Source organism: Heloderma suspectum, chromosome 4 (genome assembly GCF_057233095.1).
Source record: "Heloderma suspectum isolate Gila_16-S chromosome 4, 16-S_ref, whole genome shotgun sequence".
NCBI classification, from domain to species: Eukaryota; Metazoa; Chordata; class Lepidosauria; order Squamata; family Helodermatidae; genus Heloderma; species Heloderma suspectum.
In genome coordinates, this window is record NC_139461.1 from 20,590,023 (window position 1) to 20,610,260 (window position 20,238).

The 20,238-nt window shown below is 45.1% G+C and overlaps 1 protein-coding gene across 1 annotated transcript in view; it reads left to right on the forward strand.

Annotated features, from left to right (window-relative positions):
- Positions 1-13,717, forward strand: part of ADCY8 (adenylate cyclase 8) — a 174,934-nt gene extending 161,217 nt beyond the window's left edge. Inside the window, exons 16-18 of the mRNA XM_084848791.1 lie at positions 8,857-8,949; positions 10,849-10,963; positions 13,139-13,717. Coding sequence (XP_084704917.1) covers positions 8,857-8,949; positions 10,849-10,963; positions 13,139-13,626 — 696 coding nt within the window. The 3' untranslated portion in view covers positions 13,627-13,717. The remainder of the gene's footprint in view (positions 1-8,856; positions 8,950-10,848; positions 10,964-13,138) is intronic.
- The last annotated feature ends 6,521 nt before the right edge of the window (positions 13,718-20,238 follow it).

Genomic DNA, 20,238 nt, shown 5'->3' on the forward strand with positions numbered 1-20,238 from the left:
TCGATTTTTTTGCAATTTTGCAAATTTTGCAAAACAAATGTGCAAAAGTTTAAAAATGGCCAAAAATGTGCATTTCCCCCAAAGGCTAAAGCATGGAAATTCACATTTGGGGGAGTTTGCACATTTTCACATGTGTGCATTTGTGCAAATTTGGAAACAAACAAAAAATCTGATTCCGTTGCTGGGCAGATGATGGAACAAAAGGTGCCTGACACTCTGCGAAACGCAGACAGAATGGATTTTACATAATCCATAAATCCCTACATGGGAAAGAGGCAGACTTGTAAGGTAATGTTTTCCAAACCATGTCCCAGGGAAGCCAGACTTCTTTGGAAGATTATCAGGCCATGTAACGCATTTCCTTAAGTAGACATGATGACATTGTGTGTTGAGGGGTCGGGGGGGGGGACCTACATGTATTATTGCTGACATTTTAGCAACAAATGCATATGTAAAGCAATGTCTAACTTAGGGGTGGAGAACCTCTTTCAGTCCTATGACTGAATTCTTTTTGGGAGAAATTCTTGGGGGTCAAATCCCAGTGATGGGTGGGGCCAAAGGAAAAGAGGGTAGAGCCACCTGGAAAACCTGGTTGGGACTCCTGTGCCTGAGTTTCCTCACACCTAGTCCAGTTGAAGGCTACATCTATCAAATCAAGGTGGGCCTTACCTGTCCATGAAGGAACTGATTACAAGACTGATCTCCACAACTAGGTTTTGCACTCCCCATTTCTGTTGTTCATCATAGGGCAAGTTAGCTTTGAGGGTTTTGTAGTCCCTTGGCCAACAGAGTTATCAGTGGCTCCCTTTGACACCGCCTCTTTCCTCTTTGGTCCCTCCTCCTGCTCATGATATATTTCATGACATGTACACGCTCTTCCCCTTTGTGATTCCGGCAGGACAAGAGCAGCCAGTGATAGGTCGGTCTTCTAGAGTGGGGCAGGACACAGTCCATGGGCAGTGGGCCCTGGCAGTTACCCATTGGTGCCGCCTTAGGATGCTTGCACTGATGGGCAGCCATACATGCCACCATGACTGTGTGAAGAAATGTTTACACAAAGCACATTGTTCCCACTAATGTATCCTCGTTAGGTCAGGAGCATGCACATAGCTGAGGAGCGGACACGACTGCCCACTGGGATAGAAGAGAGTGTGACAATCAGCTTCCTTTGATTTCAATCCAGCAAGTCATGGAGGGCACCATTGGGCCATCTACCTCTTTCATAAGGCCGGAGTTACCCACCAGCTACCATGTGATTTCCCTGAAAATAGAAACTAAGGATGGGTGAATCAGAGGTTCATCACATGAGGCTGAAATCCTGCAACCTTACCAGGGCTTTCTGCTTCTGGTTTCTTTGCAGGTTTACGATGGGCTCCTTTACATGGGAGACATGTGATTTGAATTGAAAACTTCCTTTCTCAGCAATGATCTAAATGTTTCATTATACAGTGCCATCTAGTGGCTGTATTGTAGTGCAACGCCATCATTACAGACTTCCGATATCTCTCATTAACATTTGTCATCGACTTATGTCCGGTCTTTTAAAAAGCGGGATAAAGCTCAAAAAGTGCAGGAGATGCTCTGGAGGTTGACAACATCATGTAAAAGACCCACAAACATCCATGAGTCACACACTTGCAATAAATGCCTCATAAAGAAATGCTCTCGGCTTATTTCCAGATTCATGTCACTTTCACATGTGTTCCATCCTGTTTTCACATTAAACTGTGTTTCCTCTCATCTGTCTGTCTGTCTGTCTGTCTGTCTGTCTACCTATCTGTCTATCCACATTTATGTTTAAGTAAGTACTTGTATACTTCAAAGTCCTTATTGAACATGCTTTGAAGTATTCTAAACATGCTCTCTCTCAAAATATATATGTTTTGAGCCAGGAACTGTGTTGGAACATGCAGGAAGTAAGAAAGCTGGTGGATAACTAACTGCACAATCCTACGCAAGTTTACTCAGAAGGCAGTCCCATTGAGTTCAATGGGGCTTCCACCCAAGTAAGTGTATATAAGATTGTACTGTAACTACCAAGCTGCACATTAGTCTGAGATGTGTAGATCAGGTCAATTTGTATAGGAATTTCCAAAGATCTAAGTCCTCAGGCAACCCTGGTGGAGACCACCCCTGAGTAGCCTTCAACGTCCAGAATACCCAAATGGCTTTTTCCACTATTATCCCATTTGCTATAGAAAGCATACATCAGTACTTGATGTCAAAGACAATGAGGTCTAGGAGCCAGACAGCACAATTTTACACACACACACACACACACCACCACCACCACTACCACCACCACCAGTAAGACCTCATTAACTGAGTTTATGAAATCTAATCTTAATTGCTATGTTTCCTTTTCATCTCCCACTGGAGATAATACCGATACTGTTATTTTCATAAGGTACACTAACTTTTCTCCATTTCAAGGATCATTTCTCTCTCTTTTTGATCCTGTGAAGATTTGTATGTGGGGAGCATGAAATCAAATGCTTTACATGGCCTTTATTATCCTGCCACAGTCATGTAGATTATGGTTGTTGTGGGTAGTTAAAAACTTTTTAGTGCTCAAGCCTCATTTGTGGGGCATGTCAGATGCCTGCACAGTCCATAGATTTAAGCAGTCCTGCCAAGCGCACTTTAAGAATCCCAGCTCTTGTATTCTGGGCACTACCACAGTGACCTTGAGTGCAGAAAAGACTGCAAAGTCATGCCAATAGATGGTTTAGAAGCACAGCTTGGATTTACAGAGTGTGTCCTAAATTAGCAAAGTGCTTATCCGTTGTTCATCAGGACCGGCGCTGTGCATGTTTGATGAACTAACAGAGACAGTAATAAAATCCCATCTTTCATCTGAAGTAAAATTACAACATGTTTTTGTGTTTTCAAATGGGGGGAGGCTGCTGCAACATTTAAGGACACCCTGTGATGAGTCCTAATTTGCGGGGGAGAGGGAGGAGAGGGCTTGTACCCCTACAGACCGCCAGCCAGAAATACCTGTGTTGGCCCAACTGGTCAGGAGACAAGTTTTTCTCCCCAGGCAATGAAAGGATAACCTATCAGGAATGGGCACCACAGCCACAGGGTACCTTTAGTAACTATGTTGAGGTAGTAGTACCATGGGCTATAATTTCTATGGTGGTAGCATGCTGTTGGTGGGGGTTTGGGGGGGGTTGCAGCAACAAATGAGGAAGCATTCTTCTTTCTAGTTCCACCTAAAGCAACCTGGTGCCCTCCAGATGTTTTGGACTACAACTCCCAGCATCCCTGACAATTGGCCCTGCTGGATGGGGCTGATGGGAGTTAAAGTCCAAAACATCTGGACGGCACCAAGTTGGGGAAGGCTGATCAAAAGGTTCCCAAGCATCTGCTCTTCAGGAAATTGGACAAACGGAAGATACATGAACTAATACAAGGTAGGGAATTTAGCAGAGGGAGGGGCCATATGTCAGAGGTACAGTGCTTACTTTTTATGCAGGAGGTCCCAGGTTCGATTCCTGGAATCTCCAGTTAAAAGGATGTGGTGACAGGTGATGGGAAATTTTGTTGAATCTTTTCCCTCTGTGTCTTGCAGATTGCCAGGTGTCTTTCTTTCCGTTATCCACCCCTTGATAGAATAAGATTTTTTTGAGAGATGTTTGAGAATTTCATTTCTGTTTGCAAATGCAATTTTGTGCTAATGCTCACTTGTGCTAATGCACATTATGCTGTGAAGCACCCTACACATTATTTATATATAAGTAACTGCCTCCTACGCACCCCCACCCCACCTTCCCTCTCTGATAGATATCTGGAAGTGTGGGAATCTGGACCTGCAGGGTTTTTAGGGAGAAGAAGCAGACCTGAGTACATTCTCATTCTAGTACATAAGTATTTAATATTTAGTAGCATTAGAGCAGTGAGCTGTTGGTGAGATCATACAAGCAAAAGCTCTTAATTGACTCCAGTTTCTCATTCAAATCTTTTATTAAGGACTGAAGTCAAAGAAATAGGAGGTTGCATAAAAAACAAAATAAAGGGTAATTCCTAACTAACCTTACGCAGTTACTACATTTGAAATAGATAAGGAAAAGGCATCCTTACGTGACTCCTTTACACACTACGATTGACAAATGAGGGAACAGATATCTAGGCAGGAAAAGGCCGTGTGGGGTATCTAGACATAGACAGAATTCCATGTAGGGATGTCAGAGAATTCCGCCACGGCTCTTGGTGAGGCCAAATGCCAGTGCATTTGGCCCCCCGAACTCCGTGGCGGAACGGCCTGCCACCCCCCGCCACCCCGCAGATCCTCCCCGGGACGAGACTTACCTGGGGCGGATCTTCCGGGCGGCAGTGGCTCTGGCGGCAGCGGTTGCAGCGGCTGGTCTTCCGACCGGCTGCCACCGCCACCATTTCCAGTCTTGTTAAAAAAAAAAAAAAAGACGTGATAGGCTACGTAAAGATTTACGTCACCTATCATGGCTGGGTTTAAAAAAACAAAAAATATGATGTGATAGGCTACGTAAATCCTTACGTAGCCTATCATGGCTGGCTGGGTTTAAAAAAAAAAAACCGCATCCGCAAATGGCGGCGGCTATTGCCGCCGCCATTTGCGTTCCTTATTTTTGGCCATCTTCATCTATGTAAATATTTACGTAGACTATGACGGCAAAAATAAAGGGGAACGCAAATAGCGTAGCGGGCGCTATTTGCGTCCCTTTTTGATTTGCCGTTTTAGCCTACGTAAAGATTTACGTAGGCTAAAATGGTGAATCAAAAAGGGATGCAAATTACGCCCGCTACGCTATTTGCGTTCCCCTTTATTTTTGCCGTCATAGTCTACATAAATGTTTAAGTAGATTCAGATGGCCAAAAAGAAGGAACGCAAATGGCGGCGGCCGTAGCCACCGCCATTTGCGTACTCGGTTGTTGTTGTTGTTTTCCCCAGAGCCCTCCGCGGCCGGAAATCCAGCTGCAGACGGCTCTGGGCTGGGCTGGGCCTGGCCGGCTGCTCCGTGGAGCTGCCGCGGAGCACAGCCGGCCATCGAGGATTCCAGGGGGGAGGGGCGAAATGCCTCCCCCCCACCATCAACATAATCCGCGAAAGGTAAGTCACTTTCGTACATCCCTAATTCCAGGCTGATGGGTGCTTAGCAATTGAGTTTCCCAGAAATTGGGAAAACAGAGGGGTAAATTGGAAAGATCTCACCTAGAATCCCTGTCAGGTGGGAGAAAAACATCAACTCGTGTCTTCCTACAAAAGCTCGGGATATATGTGTGTTCCTGGCTTTCTTGTAATGCAGCCTTCCCCAACCAGCTGCCCTCCAGGTGTGTTGGACTGCAATTTCCATCATCCTCAGCCAGCAGGGAAGATGGCAGTTGTAGTCCAACACATCTGGAAGGCACCAGGTTGGGGAAGGCTGCCGTAATGGATAGTCAGAATCTGTGACACCGAAGGAACATTTTCAGGGCAGAGCATTGAGGGCTTTGCTTTTGTTGCTAAAAGATATTGTGGGAACGCCTTGCTAAAATGTTGTTAGTGTAAGTTGGGGGGTGGGTCTTATCAGTGGAGGCTGGTGGCTCCAGTGTCAGTGGGGTGGTGAATCCACTCTGGGTTTCAGTCAGAACCAGTCAGAACACTAAAGGAGCTATCCAGTGTGCTTCACACCTTGGATAGCTCCTTTAGAGTTCTGGCTGGTTCTGACTGGAACCTGGACCGGATTTACTGCCCCACTGACATCAGGGCCACCGGCCTCCATTGGTTCTCATTGTTCACATTTCATGCCCTTTCCTCAAGTGTGGGGAGGGGCAGGATGGATGTAGCTTAGAAAGGTACATAGATAAACAATAAGACACATGTCATGCGCATCTAATGCAACTGGCGACATTTGCTTTGAACCGTTGGCCACACATCATAAGACAGTTATATATTTTTGAACCCACGCTTACTTATCTTGTTGCTAGTTTTAGGGCACAATCCTATCCAGATAGGCGGCCACGTCCAAACTCCGAAGCATGGAGGGGAACGTTCCCTCCGCGCTCCTCTTGCTCTGCATTTTCGGCTAGACAGCCAATTTCGGCTGTCTAGCCATGGCAAGGCAGAGCAGAAAAGGAGGCTGCTGTACGACACATTGGATGTGTTGTACAGGCATTTCCGCCCTTCCTGCCCTGGAACGCCCCCCAGAACGCCCCTTTTCAGCCACTCCATGCGCCTCTTGCGAGCGCGGAGGATGGGGCTGTTCTGTGCTGCCTCGGAGGCAGTGCGGAAGTGGAGGGAGGGTTTCCAGAAAACCACATATCCTATGGCCATCTAGCCGCTGACTGGTGGGCCGTAGGATTGCGCCCTCCATGTATTACCTCTGTAACTCTTGCTGATACTAGGTTTATCTTTTACTTTGTTTTAAATATTGGTTGTATGTTGTTGTGGCTTGCAGATAGTGTTTTGCATTTGCATGTTTATTGGTGATATTATATGGTTTTATAATTATGTTGTACACTGCTCTGGGTACTTTTAGTAGAAGAGCAGGATATAAATGAATTATTATTATTATCATTACTATTGTTGTTGTTGTTGCATCTTTTAGCAAAATAACAAACACCTGCTTTGCTTTTTAATCAGTGAAGGAGAGGCTTCTGAAGAGTAAATGAATACAAATTTACAGCAAGTCACAGTAGCTCAATGTGTAATAGAGGGGTTGGAGAGCAGGGATAGATGAGATTATTTTCAGTCCATGTCAGTTTCATAGGTGTTCATTCATAAGTTGGTTCCATCCTGTTCACACATTGAACTACATTTTTTAAAAAAAAAGAACACCCTTCATTAAAATGTGCATTTTTCATTTTTCTTTTTTCTTTTTTACAATATATACATCAGTGTATGTTTTTTACCCTAAAATACACATTTGTGTTTACATTTTTAAACCTACATCAAGTACACATTTTAACAAAAATACACTATTTTTGTGCATTTTAATATATGCTTTTTGTATGCATTTTAGTGTAGTATGTGCACGTTATGCCTTTTAATCTAAAATATGCATTTTATGTCTTTGGGTACTTAAAAATATTAAAATATATCTATACCACTCAATATATTAAAATCTCGAAGTGGTTTGCATTAAATTACAACATAGCCTAGATAAAGTAATAAATAATTAAAACATTTAAAAACATTACAGTACTATAACAATAACAATGGGGTAGTAGCAGAGTCCCTCACAGGTCAGGAAAGCTTATGTGAATAGTTGTGTTTTCAAGAGGCATTTATAACTTGCCACTGTTTCTGCCTTTTAAACCACATGTGGGGGAGTATTTTTCAAAAGGGTGGGTGCCACCAGTGAGAAGGCCCACTTACACAACGCTACCTGGTGACACTACATTGGCTGTGGAACAACCAGTAAGGTCTCATCAGAAGATCTCAGTAATTGAATGGGTAAGGGAAGACGGTTGGCTCACTCTTTTGAGCCAAGAACCACAGTGCAAAATTCAGATAAGTGCAAAATCTATTTTGATTCACATATTAGGCCTGTGAGTGTGAATCAGGTCGGTTTGCTTAAAAAATGAACAGAACCCTTAAGGCTCCTTTTTGGGGGGAGGGATCAGGCAGATATGAAAATAGGTATGTTACATACACACTGTGCAATATGGGGGGGGGAGTACACCTCCCAATATCCCTGACCATTGACCATATTGGTTGGGGCTGATTGGAGTTGTATCCCAACACATCTGGAGGACACAGATTGGTAAGACTAGTAAAGAACCCCATAAACTCCAACTGTTCCTATTCACCCGGGAAGTTCTCTATTCCTATTTTCTGCTTCCTGCCCCTGGCAAATCTTGTATTTGGTGCAGGTTTGGGGGCTGTTTTTCAAACTTTTGGGGACATTTGGTAGAGTTGGCTCCCCTCCCCAACATCTCTAGAAATGAAATCTCAGCAGATGCATCTTGACTCTGGTTAGGAATGAGGACAAAATTCATTTGGTTCATATTTTAATACGAACTGACCAATTGGCACTTCCCAAATGAATATGTCAACCAGAACACAATTATCCTTTGGTTTTTGCACTTCTCCAAATAAATGTATTTATTTATTTATTTATTTATATACTGCCCAATAGCTGAAGCTGTCTGGGCAGTTCACAAAAATTAAAACCAAAGAGTACACAATAAAACAATATAAAACATGTAAAACATTAAAACCACAGTATAACAATACAACCAGAATAAAACCTAAATTCTGTGCTACAGTTCTCCAATCAAATAATACAAACAAAAATGTGTACGTTAGGGAGAATTGCATACTAAAAAGCATAGAGTAGAGGAAAGTGCTTGCAAAAAAAAGCGTACATTAAAGAACACTGGGTGCAGAAATGTGCATGAATTTTAATGGACAGGAAGATGTGCATGGATTTTTATGGAGACATTTCTTTATTTTTAATCTGCAAACTGATGTGGAAACAAGATGGAATGAAACTTGTACTTGAGAAAATGTGAATGATATAGAAAGCAGAAGAGGCAGATTCATCCATCCCAGTATTTCTCTTCTATTCCATCATCCCACAACATAACTGCATATCCAATTAATAAAATATTGCTGAATATGTTTGAGTTGCTGATTGCCAGAAGTTCAGCCAGATTGATGGTGGAATTAAATTAAGTCAACTGTCAAAGTTGGTCTATTCACAGTTCATTATACCAAAGATGTTAAAAATAAACTATTATCCATTGTGCAAAACACTGCTGAATTAATATTTTCTAGATTGCAAGCTGTGAAAATAAATAACCATTTAGGAGGTGTGCATATGATAAACTTGATTCAAAAGCCCTTTTTGGAGACGGAGCAGGAATTAACAGGATCTCTCTTGTTTTTAGTTATTAGGTGAAGAGAGATTTCAAGACATTGAAAAAATTAAAACCATTGGCAGCACATACATGGCTGTATCAGGTTTATCTCCTGAAAAACAGGTAAGGAGTTATTTCTCTTGGCTAACAAAGACAGCTGCCTTTATGATACATCTGTCACATTCACCTGTCTGACATGAAGGATGATGGGGTCAGATCTACATAAACACACACACACACACACACACACACACTGTTGTTTACTGGTATAAACAGACATTTTTCTCAATTGTCATGGATACAGAGTAAAATATAAATTGGCACATTATCGTCACCTGTGGTATATCATGGTTGGAGATGTAAAATTTCCAGAAATCTTGAGACCATGGTGGGGGAAAACATTTTTCTGGGAGGCTTCATTAAAATTGGAAATTTTGGGAAAATTGAAAAATAAGCAATACTTATATTTTTAGTAGGGCCGCGGTGGCTTAGTGGTTAAGACGCTGAACTGCAGACTGGAAGGTCGACAGGTCGGCAGTTCGAGAACCAAGTGCCGCGTGACGGAGTGACCTCCCGTCTTCAGTCCCAGCTCCTGCCAACCTAGCAGTTTGAAAGCAAGAAATTGCAAGTAGATAAATAGGTGCCGCCTCAGCGGGAAAGGTAACAGCGGTCCATGCACCTCGCTGTTCAGTCATGCTGGCCACATGACCATGGAAGCGTCTTTGGACAGCGCTGGCTCTTCGGCTTAGAAACTGGGATGAGCACCACACCTTAGAGTCGGACACGACTGGCTGGGGACACCTTTATATTTTTAGTGCTCTTTACAGATCTAAAGTCACTTTGTTGCTTTAAGACAGCCCTCTCCAACCTGATGCCCTCCAGATACGCTGGACTTCAGCTCCCATCAGCCTCAGACAGCATGGTCAATGGTCAGGAATCCTGGGCACTGTCGTCCAAAACGTCTGGAGGGCACCAGCTTGGGGAGGGCTGCTTCAGGAACATAAAGCAGCCTTTATGTTCCTAAAGTTATTTTATGTATGACTTAGTTTGCTCATAAAAATATCATTATATAGTAAAACTTTTAAAAGTAAACTCAGTTACAAATTTGTAATTGTTGTCTGAATAGATTAGAACTACATTAAATGACCGTTATTGCATCAGAAACACAGAACTCTATAGAACGAAACTCAAGCTGTCAAAAATGCACATTTACTGTGAAGAATGCACAGTGGTGACTCTGCTCACATGTTGGGAAACTGAGCATAAATGTCTATCAGTAAAATATATGATCAATGCTTTTAATAAGGAAGGAAAGAACTAACTATGCTGGGAATCTTACAGAGAGGATTAAAAAATATTTTTCCCCGTGGCTTCATTATTTCCAGACATTTTACATTTCTAGTGTTTCTATAGAAGTGTACTTATTACATAGTTTTTAGAAATCATTTGGGGGGAGGAAAGGCTGGGTAACAATATATAAATACATTGTCTTACATTTGAAAATAAAATATTTCATAATCCAAAGCTGTTCAATTTTTCCAATCTTCTGGAAAAAAAACAAAACAAAAACAAAAATGTTCCTCAGGGGGAAAAAGTGTGGGGAAAACCTATTTTGGTGATAGGGTTTAGCACCTTGGATAGCTCATTTAGAGTTCTGGCTTTTTCTGATTAAAACCCAGAATGGATTCACAGCCCCACCAAAATCGGACCCACCAGCCTCCACTATGTAGCAATATTGTCCCGTTGTCCCGCTCAGCTGTTTTCTATGCCACATGTAGCATTTCTTATGCACCTGCACTCAAGTAGACACAGAATCACCCTGTATCCCACAGTAAGCGATCTTTGTGCTGACATGTGCAAACAGTGTTCCATCAGCAGAAAGGCTTACCTCCCCACTACCTTTAAGGAACCTTTGAGTTCGGCTCCCATGTGGTGTGGACTCAGAACCTGCTTTTATGAAATGTGTGCGGAGGGTTGCTGACAGATGTACGTAATGCATTTTCTGTTTCGTTCCTCCCCCAGCAATGTGAAGATAAATGGGGCCATTTATGTGCACTGGCGGATTTCTCCATTGCACTGAATGAAAGCATTCAGGAGATCAACAAGCATTCGTTTAACAACTTCGAACTCCGCATTGGTAGGTGTGGGCTGGCTGATAGCTTTAAATTGGCAATGTCGGCTTCCGGGGGTGTTTTCTTGGTGCACGTGGAGTTTCCAGGCAAGCGGACTTCACAGCAACAGAAAGGATAGCAGGGCACGTTCCCTTCCTCTGGAGCTCCCAGCCTACAGAGGTCAGGCAGGAGTCCACATTGCGTTGCTTTCGGCCCCTTCTGAGGAGATTGTTATTCCGAGAGGCCTTCCTCGAGTGACCAGCCGCAGTTTATTAAATTCAGAATGTGTTTGGTTCAAAATGTTTTAGCTGCTTTAGCATGGTGTTTATTTCTTTTCTCTTTGTTGTTCACCGCTCCAAACTTTTTTGATGTGGAGTGGTATATAGATAGCGTAAATAAATAAATAAATAAATAAATGTGCCTCCCTTTGAAGGCATGGAGCTCTTTCTTCCCTGACATGAACATGTACGTTTTTGCAAGCAGGAGAGCACCATCTGTGCATTGAAGCCTTTTGCGGTGATACAGGGCGCAATTCTATCAGGATAGTCAGCGGCTGCCAAAGTTGGAGGCAGCCAACTATCCTATGCCGGATCCTCTCCTCCATGCTCCGCCTGCTCTGCTTTTGTGGCTAGATGGGCTGATTTTGGCTGTATAGCCAGGGCATGTTGGAGCGGGAGGGGGAGAGGCTGCGCAGTGCATAGGAAGCCGTGTAAGTGGCTTCCGCAGTCTCCTCCCCTCCCCTCCCCTGGGAACAGCCGCTATTTGCCCGCTCTGTGCTCGGTTTCTGAGCGCAGAGACTGGTGAGAACTGATGAGCTGTGCCGCCTACAATGGGGCGGGGAGCACAGTTCCTGGCAACCCTGGTCAGATCACTGGTTCCAACCTTGGTTCCCAGGAACTGAGAAATCCTATGGCCCTCTAGAGACTGTCTAGTGGCCGTAGGATCCCTCTCCCTGTACTATAATTTCTCCAGTACATATAAACAGTTTGATTAAAACTCAGCCATATGTAAATAAAGTTAATAACAACATGAGAACATTTAGAATCATAGAACAGCAGGGTTGGAAGGGGCCTACAAGGCCATCGAGTCCAACCCCCTGCTCAATGCAGGAATCCAAGTCAGAGCATCCCTGACAGATGGCTGTCCAGCCTCGTCTTGAACACCTCCAGCATGGGAAAGCCCACCACCTCCCTCGGTAATTGGTTCCATTGTCATATTGCTCTGACAGTAAGGAAGCTTTTCCTGATGTTCAGCCGGAATCTGGCTTCCTGTCACTTGAGCCCATTATTCCATGTCCTGCACTCTGGGATGATCGAGAAGGGATCCTGGCCTTCCTCTCTGTGACAACCTTTCAAGTGCTTGAAGAGCACTATCCTATCTCCCCTCAGTCTTTCCAGCACCTGCTGGCATTCTTTCCAAACTTCCTAACAATTCTAGATGGTATATAATGCTATCTGGGTGACCAGCCAGATGGGCGATTAATAAATTTAATAATAAATAAATAATCTGAATTAAAAATATTCATATTTTTTTAAAAAATAAATAAATTACAGCCAGTGAGTACATTGGCATTTCCTTACAAATATATGCCCACTGTTGGTTTGAAATTACAAATGGTGAATCGCATCCCCATTGCCCTTTGTACACTGTATTATTTTCTCTCCTCACCCAGTTGGGGGGATGGCAGGGCTCCTGACAGCAAAGTGAAATGTAAAGAGCCTCAGCAGCAGCAGAGCTGCAGGTGTTCATGGGGAATACCTGGCTGTCGGGATATTACTCCTGAATGCACTTACCCATTACTCCTGAGTGCACTTACCCATTACTCCTGAGTGCACTTCCTCAGGACCAGCTCTAGGTTTCAGAGGTGCTCTGACAATATGGTGGCCTCCCTGGTGGCAGCAACAGTGGTGGGCATCAGCAACAGTCGCCATTTAAATTTACCGCAATGCCCCTGATGTAGCATTGCCTTGGGGCATTGTGGGAAATGTCAGTGGCCCCTGCCTCCCCAGCCTCCAGTGCCAAATTCCACGGAAACCAAAACCCTGGGGAAAACACTTGCATGCCTGGAGTTGTCACCACAGGTAGAATTGGGGTGCGGGAGTGTCAGACTATGTTAGAGCTTAAGGTACAACAGGAGTCTTTGCTGTTTTTGATGCCACACGACTACTCTTCTAGATCTCTCATTTCTCTTCCCTCTCTAGGTATCAGCCACGGCTCTGTTGTAGCAGGTGTCATTGGTGCTAAGAAACCTCAGTATGATATCTGGGGCAAAACTGTTAACTTAGCTAGCCGAATGGACAGCACTGGCATTAGTGGGCGAATGCAGGTGCCTGAGGAAACATATCTCATCCTGAAGGACCGGGGATTTGCCTTCGACTACCGGGGAGAGATCTACGTCAAGGGCATCAGTGAGCAAGAAGGAAAAATCAAAACCTATTTTCTTCTGGGAAGAGTACAGCCAAACCCTTTAATCTTGCAACCAAGAAAACTGACTGGGCAGTATTCCTTAGCTGCTGTCGTATTAGGGCTTGTACAGTCTCTTAACAGGCAAAAACAGAAGCAAATCCTGAATGAGAACAATAATTCTGGGATCATTAAGGGTCACTACAACCGGCGGACTTTGCTTACTTCTGGAGGACCAGAGTTGGCAGCCCCAGCAGAGGGCGCAGACAAAACTGAATCGCCATAAGCCTGCATCTTTCTTTGTGTTTTCTCTTTTTTTAATTTCTTTTATATATAAAATAAATATATAAATAAAAATATGGTTTAATTTTTTTTAGAACAAGTTTTTTTATTGATTCATTGAACATGCACAAACCTCCACCCCATTTCAATACAGTGTTGTTATGCTACAGGAAGGTGGATAAATATACAGATTGAAAGGTATAAAATAAATTCATCAGTAAGATGATATACTGAAGAGCTGGGGTTGCATCCAGATTTATGCTGGATCAACTGCCCTGGTGGAAGTGGATTTCCCCACTCCCTCCTTCTCACATCAACCCCTCCAACCCCCTGAAAATTAGGGCTGTGTAGGGACTCCCCCGGTCCAACTCAGAAGCTGCTTTGTAGCTTCAGAGGTGGGCCCAATTCGGCTCGGGCTGATTCAGGACCCCCCGACCTGACTTGGACCTGAACCAGAAGTGGGATTTGGATGGCTAAACCCCACTTGGGGTCCCTGCCCCGATGCCCGTGTGTGAACCCCCAGCTCGTACCTTGCCACCACTGCCACCTCCTCCTCCACTGCTACTGCCAGCTCCTGGGGCCTGGATGCGCACTGACTCTTACTGCAGGGAGTCGCCATTTTTAAAGCAGCAACTTCCAGGAACTTCCAGGAATGGTGACTCCCTGCAATAAGAGCCGCTGCGAGTCCAGGCCTCAGGAGCTGGCAGTAGCAATGATGGCGGAGGAGGAGGAGAAGGAGAAGGCAGTAGCAGAGGAGGAGAAGGTGGCGGCAGCAGAGAAGGTGGCAGCGGCAGAGCAAGCAGCAGCAGTGACAGCGATGGAGGACACAGTGATGGAGGCAGAGGTGGGGGCAGCTGAGGTGGGCGGCTCAGGTAAGGCAGCATAGCTGGGCCGGGAGCGGGGCTGAAGCTCTGAACCACACTGAGTGCTTTGGAGAGCCCCCGACCCACTCTGGGTCACTTCATGCCCCCTCTGCTTTGCCTCAGAAGGGGCTCAAAGAGACCCGAAGCAGCCCGCTTAAACTCGGGCTCCAGGCCTTGGGCCGAAGCGGTGCATAGCCCTACTGAAAATGCTACAGAAAGAGTCAGGAGAACCTGCTGAATGGGGTGAGCTGGGGGAGGGATCCCCCAAAATCAGGTGCAGGGGGCATTCCATGAGCAGAGCCTTTCCTCTCACAGAGGGTGTCTTGCTCTCACAGAAACTGGGCCCTTGAGTCCACAGTTCTCGCAGTTTCCATGACGAGTGACCAAGAACCTAAATTAATTCTAGCAATCAGAACTGGAGATAACAATAAGCAGGTATGCCCATGGTTACCTTGTACTCAGTTGGTAACATGGACTATAGGCAAAGAAAAATGTTAAGGGCAAAAGAGAGGATGTGGAAATCATGAAAACTCGACTGGCTTAAGACTTAAAATAAGCTAAGAGTTCTGCATTGAGAACTTTGGGCTCAAAGTCTGGGAGGAGCAGGGAACAAGAGGAATTTCATAGCAACCACCTGTTTCACAACAGTGGCAACTGTCCTCATCTTGGTGGCCACCAGCTAGTGGTTGCCATATTTCCCCCATAATCTCCCCTTGGTAGCAATTTATACTTATTTTATTCATTAAATATATTTATATAGGCCACCCAGGAGCATATGTTCTCAAAATATGCTACATCATGATTCATCATGATTGAGCATTCCCAGAACCCTCCTCAGAATAATGTTACAAGGTTGGGCCAGCACAGACTCCCCCAACCTCATGCTTTCTAGATACTTTGATTTTCAGCTTCCAACACCGCCAGCCATCATGGCCAGTAGTGAGGAATGCTGGGAGATGTAGTCTAAAACATCTGGAGGGCACCAAGTTGAGGAATACCCATTTAATAGCATCACTTAGAGGGGAAATTATGGAGGGTAAAGTGATGCCATGCAAGTCAGCCAGCCAGCAGGTGAGAGAGACACTGGTGGCCTTCAGATGGCTACCATTTTTTTCCTTGGAACTATCTCAGAAACATGACATACTGATGCTTGGAGGTGGAGGGACTGGTGGGAAAGTGGTGGCTATCAGCCAGTGGTTGTCAGGAAGATCACTGTTGCCACCACTAGAGGTGAATTTTGTGCTTCGTTAACCCCTAAAGACCATCAACATACCCTCCCAAGCCATTTTTTGTTGTGTGCAAATGGGGAGTGCATATTTGGCTCAGCTTTTATCTGCCTGCTGTTCCATGCTTTTCAGATTTTTTTGATACAGATTTGATACAATGTTATGGGTTCATTAGAAGAACTGGCAGTGCAATATTTTGACGGTTCTGGCACAGGAACACCTGAAGCCCTTTTCCTTTTCAATTAAGCGGCAATCCTGTGCACCTGTACCTGGGAGTAAGTCCCAACGATTTGGAGGGGCTTACTTCTGAGTAAATGTGTATATGTGAACCTGAGGCCTGCAGACCAAATCTCACTCGCCGGGGGTCCCAACCCAGCTCTCCAGGGTTCCCCAGATGCCCACCACCTTCTTTCCACCAACGGCTGGTCGTTTGCTGGTTTCCCAGCTTTTGCACATGTTGAAATGCTTGTCCTACAGCTTAGTTACTCGCAGTAAGAGCTTTAAACTAAAATATGCTGCTATTTGAGGGGTCTTTGGCATTTCGACCCTGTCTGCTTTTGCCTTTGGAACTGCTCACCGCTAGAATGCAGCCCCTGAAAGCTTCTCTGAAATAGTATTTGGTCCTCGGTTTGACACCCCAGCTGTATAGGACTGCACTGTAAGCATTTCCTCCCAAATTCTTCCCCTCTCACTTTGCTTCCATTCCTTCCTTCCCCTGAACATGGTTATTTTTAGTGCTGTGCCAAAAATTTCTCCCACACTAGGGATGTACAAGAATTCCGCCAGGGACCCCAATGAGGCCGGATTCCAAGAATCTGGTCCCATTAGGGCCCATGGCGGAACAGAGCACTCACCTCTGGATCCCCTCAGAATCCGTCCAGGTTGGCTCCCTCCCTGCGGTGATCCTGCATTTAGGCTAATCCACCAGCTTTACGGCTGCAAATGGCGCCCAATAATACACCATTTGCGTCCGGATACTTAACATAGCGATACGGCACAGCAATGGCAGCTGGCCGTATTGCTAGCATTGTGGAGCCGGCGGCCAGCTCCACAGGATCGTCGTGGAGCGGAGCCAGCCTGGATGGACTCTGGGGGAAGGGATGGATTGCACCCCCCTGCGGATGCCCCCCCAGACCTGGAGGTAAGGTGTCCGCCCACCCCTATCCCACACCTCTTTTGACCATTTTCATTCAATTCAAAGGAGAAGAAATTTCAGAGAAATTCTCATGGGTTGGATTCGGGGCTCTTGCACTTACCTTACTTAGGAGGTGGCCAAGGAGTGTGCATGATTGTCCTATCTTTCATTGTACAATCATCTCTCTGCACCTACATTAAAGACAAGATGTATCCACAATCACCGCTCAGAAATTTTATTCATTTGGAAGATCCTGGGGAAGGTGCTGAACCCTAAAGAATGACAACCAGAGCGAAGCCAAAATTTCTCAAAAGATATTTTTTCTCAGAAATGTTCTCAGATTTTTCTTTTCTTTCCCCACTAGAAATAAAAGGCCACTTTGCAGAATGTCCCCATAATTTCATCCTTGTTTTCTGGTGGGTTTCTCCACCACCACCTCTCCACCCAGTGCTAGAACAATGCTAGGCATGGGGAATTGTGGAGGGTTGGCCAGAGGGGCCAACACAGTGGCTGCTGTAGCCGCTTGCAGTGGCACTTAACACCCCCCCCAAAAAAAACCCTGACCAAAAAAAGAAAGAAGCTGTGCCACAGCCCTTGCCAATGGTGAGCCCGACCTGTGAGAAATCGTTGGAGAATTTCTCCTCCCACTGGAGAAATTTGGTGAAATTATCTCCCCAGTTTCTCTGCCCACAAACAGGGTAGAGAAGTTGAAGAGGTTATTTGTGCAGAGCTCTAGTTATTTTGATGGACACTCCATTCATTATATGCTTGTCCAAGACAGGGACAAATCCACTCTCCAAGCCCACCAATAAAGCATGGGTGGGGTAAGTAATATTATTCCCTGACATACTACTTTTCTGTATACAGGGATGTATTCTTGGAGGACAGGGATTCAAATATGCAGTCATTCATTCATTTGCTTTCTGAACTGGTTATAATCCAGCAAGCTGCATGAAGTAATTCTGCTAATCATGCATGACACTGGCCTGCTACCAAAGACCAGCCTTCTCCAACTTGGTGCGTTCCATACATTTTGGATTACACCTCCCATCATCCCTAGCCATGCTGTCTGGGGATTATGGGAGTTGTAGTCCCAACATATGGAGGGCACTGGGTTGGGAAAGGCAACTGTAGATATTACACTAGGGATGGCTGAGAATTTTGTTTAGTTCATTTTTGATAACCCAAATTTGCACATTTCTTCATAAGGAAATGGGGTTGTGTTCATCCAACTCTATTGTACAAAATAGCCTGCTGTGAATCTGAGAAGCAGTAGCTCTCTTCGAAAATGCTTTTCAGTCACGCTTGCTCCTCCTGACCTGGTAGCTTTCATCCTGTAACCGGGCTGCCTAATAAAAATGCTAATGTTGGTGGGTTGTCAGGCATGCCGATTTACAGCACATAACGGCTTTGAAGAACTTCTAAGCAGATCAGCTTAAGGGGAAGAGGAGATTCAGCACAGTTTCACCTTCAGAGAGAGAGAGAGAGGAGGAGGAGGAGGAGGAGGAGGAGGAGGAGGAGGAGGAGGAGGAGGAGAGTATTCTGAAATTTAAAAAAATAACAACAAGATCCTTGAGAAAGGGGGAAATTAGCAAACACACTTTGTTGTGTAGAATGATTTCTGGGGGAGAAAATTCCTTGCCATTCACTAGGAACTGCCTGACAGGGAGTCAGACAATTAGTTCATCTAGCCCAGACTTATCTACCAGTGGATATTCAAATGTATTTTTATTACATTTATTTATTGCATTTGTATATTCTCAAGTATTTGCTGCCTGAGGTTCTTTAAGCAGGAATTCCAGGGATTGAACTGAGACCATCTGCATGCATCACATTTGCTCTGCCACTGACCCTTTAAAATAAGGGTGCAGAACCCTCTAGGGCCAGGGGCCAAATCCAGCCCTCCTAGGGTCCTAATTGGCCCCTCTGGAGTTCCCCAGATGGTCACGCCCCCTTCCCTGGCCCCATCCCCTCTCCTCCAACCAACAACGGTGCGGTGGTTTCCTGGCTTTTCTGCAGTTCTTTCCCCACTGTAAAAGTTTAAAACACCTCTCCTAAGGCTTAGTTACTGACAATGAGAGCTTTAAGAAGCAATGCTATGCCTGTTTAGTCAGAAAAAATCCTACAATTCCCAGCATGCCCCAGCCAGCCAGAAAAAATCCTACAATTCCCAGCATGCTCCAGCTAGCCAGAAAAAATCCTACAATTCCCAGCATGCCCCAGCTAGCCAGAAAAAATCCTACAATTCCCAGCATGCCCCAGCCAGCCAGAAAAAAAATCCTACAATTCCCAGCATGGCCCAGCCAGCCATGGCCAGCTGGGGCATACTGGGAATTGTAGGATTTTTTCTGTCTAAACATGATTGCGCCCTTAATCAGTATAGTGATCACTATATTACGGGGAAGAGCCGTAGGTCAGTGGTAGGGCATACAGTATGCTTTGGATTTGTAAGTTCCCAGGTTCAGTCTCTGGTATCTTTCTTTGGGAACAGCTAAGAAAGACTTTGGCCTGAGACCTTGAAGAGTTGCTCCCAGTCAGCAAGGCATAACTTTATGTATGTATGCATGTATGTATGTATGACATCTATATGCTGCCCTATAATAAAACGTTCTCACGGTGGCTCACACATAAACAGGTATGAACAATAATAAGTAATACCAAGACCAGCATCAAAGTTAGGCATGGTTGGGCACCTGCCGAGGGCCCACACCCCAGCAGGGGCCCACTGACAAGGAGTTGCTCCTCCTCTCCACCATTGCAATCTGATTGTTCACCTGCCTCTCACTCTGGCCCAGACAATGATGGTGGTAAGATGGAGCAGCAGCAGATGCCCTGGCCTCCCTGCTCCCTTGCTCTCTGCCTGTCAAGCAAGCAAGTGGGAGCAGTGATGAGAAAGAGGAGGAGAAGCAAGAGCAGCTGGTGACAATGGCGGTGACGTGAGAAGGTGGGCTCACTGAGGGAGAGGCGCCAGTGAGGGTGTCTTGCCCAAGGGCCCTCAAAAACCTAGAACTGGCACTGAGTAATGCCATAAATATTTCAAAGGCCTCTGAAAATTTAAATCACAGTAATAGACATCTAAAGTCTAAAATGCCTGGGAGAAGATAACAGTGTGGGCACCAGGCAAGCCTCCTTGGGGAGGGCATTCCATAAACAGGGCATGAAAACTGAGAAGGCCCTCTGCTTGTAGCCACGTGCTTAACTTCATTAGGTGGGGCACCCAGAGGAGGGCCACTGAAGATGATCTAAGGATCCAGAGTGGTACTTATGGGAAGAGACATTGATGTATAATGCATAAGATGGACATTATGTTGCCTTAACCCTGGTTATAATCCCAGATGTATAGTGAAACAATGGGTTAGTTTGCCAAATAAAGTCTTACCCAGAGGACACAT